Source organism: Pelophylax lessonae (genome assembly GCF_965119305.1).
Source record: "Pelophylax lessonae genome assembly, chromosome: 4".
In the NCBI taxonomy this organism is placed as follows: Eukaryota; Metazoa; Chordata; class Amphibia; order Anura; family Ranidae; genus Pelophylax; species Pelophylax lessonae.
Window position 1 is genome coordinate 586,456,452 of NC_138771.1, and position 6,073 is coordinate 586,462,524.

Genomic DNA, 6,073 nt, shown 5'->3' on the forward strand with positions numbered 1-6,073 from the left:
CCAGTATCTCGGACCTGCCTGGTGTGTTCCTTGTTCTTCGTGATGCTCTCTGCGCTTTAAACAGACCTCTGAGACTATCACAGTGCAGGTGCATTTATACGGAGAGTTGATTACACACAGGTGGATTCTATTTATCATCATTAGTCATTTAGGTCAACATTGGATCATTCAGAGATCCTCACTGAACTTCTGGAGAGAGTTTGCTGCACTGAAAGTAAAGGGGCTAAATAATTTTGCACGCCCAATTTTTCAGTTTTTTATTTGTTAACAAAGTTTGAAATATCCAATAAATTTCGTTCCACTTCATGATTGTGTCCCACTTGTTGTTGATCACAAAAAATTAGTTTTATATCTTTATGTTTGAAGCCTGAAATGTGGCAAAAGGTTGCAAAGTTCAAGGGGGCCGAATACTTTGGCAAGGCACTGTATGTGAAAGCAGCCTCAGCCCTTGTTCAGATTGAGCACGGATTTGAAATTGTGCAACTTCACCTGAACTCGCATTATTTCAAAGCCACATTTCAGTCCGACTTCGAGGGTGTCTTGAAAGACATCTGTGCAAGTGCATGCACAGATGTCTATTGAAGTCGCCCCCTGAAGTCGCCAAAATAGTGCAGGAACTACTTTTGAAAATCAGTGTGGCACCACACCGATTGGGACGGTGCAAATGCCGGCAATATTTGATTTGACTTGCGATTTGATCTGTCAAATCGAGCCGATGGGGCACAAGGATGTGTGGTTCATCTCTGCATCTTAATTCAGGTGCACATTGAGAAACCTCTCTCACTATGCACTAAAGTCTACCTGTTCTGTAATGGAGTGGAAGTTAAACACATATGCTTACCCACATTTGCAGCATTGTCCCACACTGGGCGAGCAGGCACTAGGATGAGTTTGAAAACATATGAACAATACCCCTAGTATAGGGCCTAATACAGACAAATCTTTTCATTTCAGCTCCTAAAGCAGACCCTCCAGAAAAACTACTCTGGTAAGTACAAAGCACTCTGCTTCTGACCAACTCCTGACCTTTCTGAGTACAATCTCCTGAGCTTAGTCAGCAAACTCTTCTACAGGGTTTCCTGAAAAGTCAAATGAGCACAGTCAGCCGTAGAGATATTCTGGAAACATTTTCAGCACTCTGAGAGGTCAAAAATTTAATATGGTCTGGATTAAAAAGATGCAGAGGCTACAATTGCGGACATTCTGAAAATGCCGTTGCCTTGAATTCTATGTCTTCAATACATCTAATTTGCAAACCATGGATGCAGAAAGTAAAGTCAGAGTGAGCTCAAAACATCTAGTCAGCAAACCTTCAAGTTTTCCAAGTTATTATGGGATAGTGCTGGCTTTGTATGTAAACCCAAATTCAAATTTTCAGTAAGTTTGGCATCATGTTTACCTTTATATTATTGTTATTATGTTGCATCATTTCCTTCCTGAAGATCCTGCCAGTAACAGCACTTCCTGTTGTGGACTGATAATGCTAAGCCACTGCTTCTCAATTACCAGTAATGTTTTCTGCCTGGTGGTATGCCTGCCATCAGAGCTGGGACAAGGCCATCCAGCGCCCTGGGCAAAGATGGCAAACAGCGCACCCCCCCATGTGTAATCACAGTTCACATCTCGGTGTCAGTGTGACACCCGCTGGGAGTGAAGGCAGCTTCTCTGTCTTCCCATCTCCAGTCATGTGATAGGTCACATGATAAGGCAGTCTGCCCTCACTCCCTAGTGGCACTGCGCTGAGACTGATGTGTGTTCTCAGCATGCATCCTCATATATCAGTAGGTATATATGTGGGGGCAATATGTTGCCTCCTCACCACCTGTTTTACACCCCATCATGCTGCACTACTGCACTGCAACTGTGTGCATTACACGCAGTTCCGGGGAGGTTGCACTTCAATAGACATCTGTGCATGCACCTGCACAGTATTCACTTGAACAGGTTGCTTTCAGCAGATGGTAGTGCATGCTGAAAGAGACGGGCGGTATAATTCTGCAGAAGATGCAGAAAATGCCAGGACTCAACCTGGACAGAGCTAAGAATTCTAAAGCAATGCAGGTGGTGGGCAGGCTGACGGGAGGGGACAGAATCAGACAGAAGATGCCGAGACTTAACCCGACTAGATCTAAGCAAACAAAAGCCTGGCAAGTAGTACGTGGGCGGGACAGAAGCCGACAGCTTTGATCCTGTCAGTAATATGCAGGAGAAGCTGAAGCGCCCACTTCGCCACCCCTCAACACTGCACCCAGGGCAGGTTCCCCGTCTGCCCCCCCTCCCCCGCCCCCTTGTACTGGCCCTGCCTGCCATACTTGGTACTGGTCTGCCTATATGATAGACCTATTAGGCAGCCCAACAGCTATCTGAAGGCGCATGCACATGGCATGTAGAGATGATCTTGGGCATTCTCCAAACTCATCTCTAACCCAAAATCTGAACTCTTTTGATTTTCATTTCGTATTTATTTTCATTGCATCAAATTCATTATGTCAGAATGATTTGTTTTTGGAATTTGTTTTGTTTATTTAAATTTGCTTTGTATATTCATTATTTTCAAATAATTTCAAAATTGTATTCAATTCAATTGATTCAAAATTTGAATTTATTAAAGTTTTGGAAAATGCTATAAGCGTTCTATTTTATTTTCTATTTTATTATTTTACATTCTATTCTATTCTTTTATTTTCTACTCTTTTCTGTTTTATTCCAGTCTGTTTTATTCTATTCTATTTTTTTATATTCTATTCAGCAGCCTAAGTAGGAATCATCATCTTATTTCACTTTTATACTTTACTGTATTTATTGTAATATGTTTCCAAATTAAATTCAAATTCATATTAATTTTTAAATTCATATTCATTTTTAAATTCATTTTTATTTTCAAATGTATTTTCAATCTCAAATTCGGATAGGTAATTTCAATATAATTTATTTTGGATTAGTTGAAGATTGTTACTTTTGTGATTTGGCAATTTGGATGCATCTGAAATTAGTTTTGTAACAAAACAAATCGCACATGGCTAATTTTCACCCAAAACTCATTGGAGTTAAAAAAAGCAGGGGTTCAGAGTTTAGGTTGACAATGCTGCTGCTAATTCCAAGGCAGTAGCTTAAGCCCTGTACACACACAGGCCGAATATTGGGTGGTGTCCGCCGGGTTAATAGAAACTGGCCAACATATGAGCCATGTGTATGCCAGCCGGTCGTACAGAAGCCAGCCAAACATCCGGCTTCTGTTGAATAGGCATGACCCAAAAAGGTCTGCCAATCGGCAGCTGATCAGCGGTCTCTGAGCCAATGACTGAGAGCGCTGACCGGTATGTTCTGGCCAGGGGGCTGTCCCCACAGTCAGAACACAATAGCTCAGTGAGAGGGATATCGCTGTGCTAACATTGGACACAGCCCACTGGGTTGAACAAAAAAAAATAATGCTAGTGTGTACCAGGCTTTAACATGGTCAGCCTACAACAGGATGTGCTGTTACTGGCTGGATCTCCAGTTAACTTACTGCCAAAATTTTTGACCTACAAAATTGTATACAGTAAGCCCCTGTTCACACCTGAGCGTTTTTCAGCTCCTAAAATACTCATCTCTGGTGTCTCAAAACGCCCAACAAGCAAATTCCCATTCATTTCAATGGCCCCTGTTCACATCTGAGCGTTTTGTCACCTAAAGCAAAACGCCTAAAGCTCAAAAAAGTACATAAGAGAAAGTAAAGGAGGCGCAACACCTAGTGCATTACCCGTGGTCACTGTATAAAATGTTTTATTAAAATGCTAAATGCATACTCACAGACGAGAAGAATATAAAATTGCATTAAAAGATACCACCACAGATGGAATGGAACACGTCCTTGTAGATGAGACCGCTAACACGTTTCGGGAGTCAAGCTCTGATGAAGGGAGCTTGACTCCCGAAACACATTAGCGGTCTCATCTACAAGGACGTGTTCCATTCCATCTGTGGTGGTATCTTTTAATGCAATTTTATATTCTTCTCGTCTGTGAGTATGCATTTGGCATTTTAATAAAACATTTTATACGGTGACCACGGGTAAGGCACTAGGTGTTGCACCTCCTTTTCTTTCTCTTATGTATCTCAGTTGGAGTTCCCTGCCTGAGGAGAGCAGCTCGCCGGTCTTCGCCTTCGGAGTGAGCGTTTGGCTGAATTGATTGTTCAAAAAAGTACATGAGCTTCTTTTTTGGCAGATTACAGGCATTTTTGTTAGATGTCAATGCCTGCCTCCAAACTCCTGCAAAAAACGCCTGGAAAAAACGCCTAAAAAACTACTGAAAACGATACGCTCAGGTATGAATGGAGCCTCAGACCTGATCCCTGAGATATGGAAAATAGATTTTTACTTTACATACAATAACAGGCATGCCATATTCTGTACATTTAGTAATATGTAGTGATCATCTAGCAAACTCTGGGAGACTACTGAGCTGAGCTGTGCAAAAGCTTACTAAATGTCTGTGTAGTATTATGTCCCAAGTTTGCTAAATTCCACTTGAACAACATGCTCTTTACAGCCTAGCATTTACATTGAGATGTAAAAAATACTGTATGACTTTATCTGTTTTAACATGTTCATCTTCCCTTGCACATACCTCCCAACTTTCTAAAATGAGACCTTTTACCACAAAGTTTACCTCCCTGCCATCTCCCTGGGTTACAAGGACTGAAGTAATCTAATATGCAGAAAATGATGGGCTAAACCACAAGTGCGTTTTGACTCACGATCGACCGATTATCGGCAAAGCCGATATATCGGGGGCCGATATGCACTTTCCCCGATTATCGTCAAAGCCGATATATCGGGGGCCGATATGCACTTTCCCCGATATATCGGAATCAGCCCCTGAGGTTACCGATATTGCCGATATTTCGGAAAGTGCTTGTACCGGAGTGATGCCTGCAGCTAGAGGCATCAACCCGATACCGGCGTCCATAGCCGATGGTCGGCTGTCTTGTAATGACAACCGATGCGGCTAAGAAGCCGCTCGGCTGTCATTACAAGGAGCAGGAAGGGACATCCTCCCCTCCTGCCGCCTTCCGCTGGGACGGGAGACCTGGGCACCCAGCCTGCACGGCCGCCGAAGACCTGATCAAAGCCGCATTCGTCTCTGATCAGGTCTCCATGTAAAAACCCGGACGTGATGTCATGACATCACTTCCGGGTACTAGGCGCCAAATTCAAAAAAATTACAGAATTCAAAACAGCCAAACTTGGCGTTTTGAATGCTGTAAAAGTGCAGAGGAGGGGTTTGCTGTCTTTTAGACCCACAGATCCCTTCACAAGAGTACCTGTCAAAAAAAAAAAATACAAAAATACCAAAATATCGGTATCAGTATCGGCAATAAAAAAACAATATCAGTCGATCACTAGTTTTGACCCATATTCCTTCTTTTGATTGGCTTTTCAAAGTAACACATTTAGTAATACAGAGGATGCATAAAAAGTTTAGAGCAGCATAACATTTTGGTAGTAAAATAGTACATTTATGTGCACATAAGACCAAAAAAGAAGTAAAAGTGAGGATGCATGAGGGACAGAGAGATTTGGTCTTAACAGAGTGGGACAGTTGGGAGCTAGGCTTGTATTCCTGCAGAGATACAAAATGGAAAGAAAAGAATGTGTTACCTGGATAACTCATCTTGTCCTGCAGTACTTCTTCATCAGACTCCATGAGTTAAAATGCTGACCTTTTATTTACTGTACTGGATTTATGTAAAAAAAAAAAAAAATGCTGACCCAGAGGAAGTTGTGATAAAAACATGTTTGTTGAATGCTTACTAGAACAGGAACAGAAGCTTTCCTAGGAAGCAGAAAAACCTAGTCATTGCTCTGAGGAACCAGCTGTCCTTGAGGTTGTTGCAACTCCATCCAATTAAAGGGGTTTACTTGCAGAATATGGTTTATCTCATGCTAGCGTGTGTTCACTGAATTCCAGGTACAGCAAATTTGACGTAGTTACATTGGTCCAGCTTGGACTCCCTGTCAGTATGGATACTTGTGGGATTCTCATAAAACTGCAAACCACTGTAGTAGGCACCGCTACTTTTTTTTGGT

The 6,073-nt window shown here is 42.1% G+C and overlaps 1 protein-coding gene across 1 annotated transcript in view; it reads right to left on the bottom strand.

The window, feature by feature from the left end:
- LOC309553990 (hepatic lectin-like) overlaps nt 1-5,764 on the bottom strand; it is a 29,615-nt gene extending 23,851 nt beyond the window's left edge. The window contains exon 1 of the mRNA XM_082255510.1: nt 5,645-5,764. Within this exon, the coding sequence (XP_082111636.1) occupies nt 5,645-5,690 (46 nt within the window). The 5' untranslated portion in view covers nt 5,691-5,764. The remainder of the gene's footprint in view (nt 1-5,644) is intronic.
- Nucleotides 5,765-6,073: the final 309 nt, after the last annotated feature.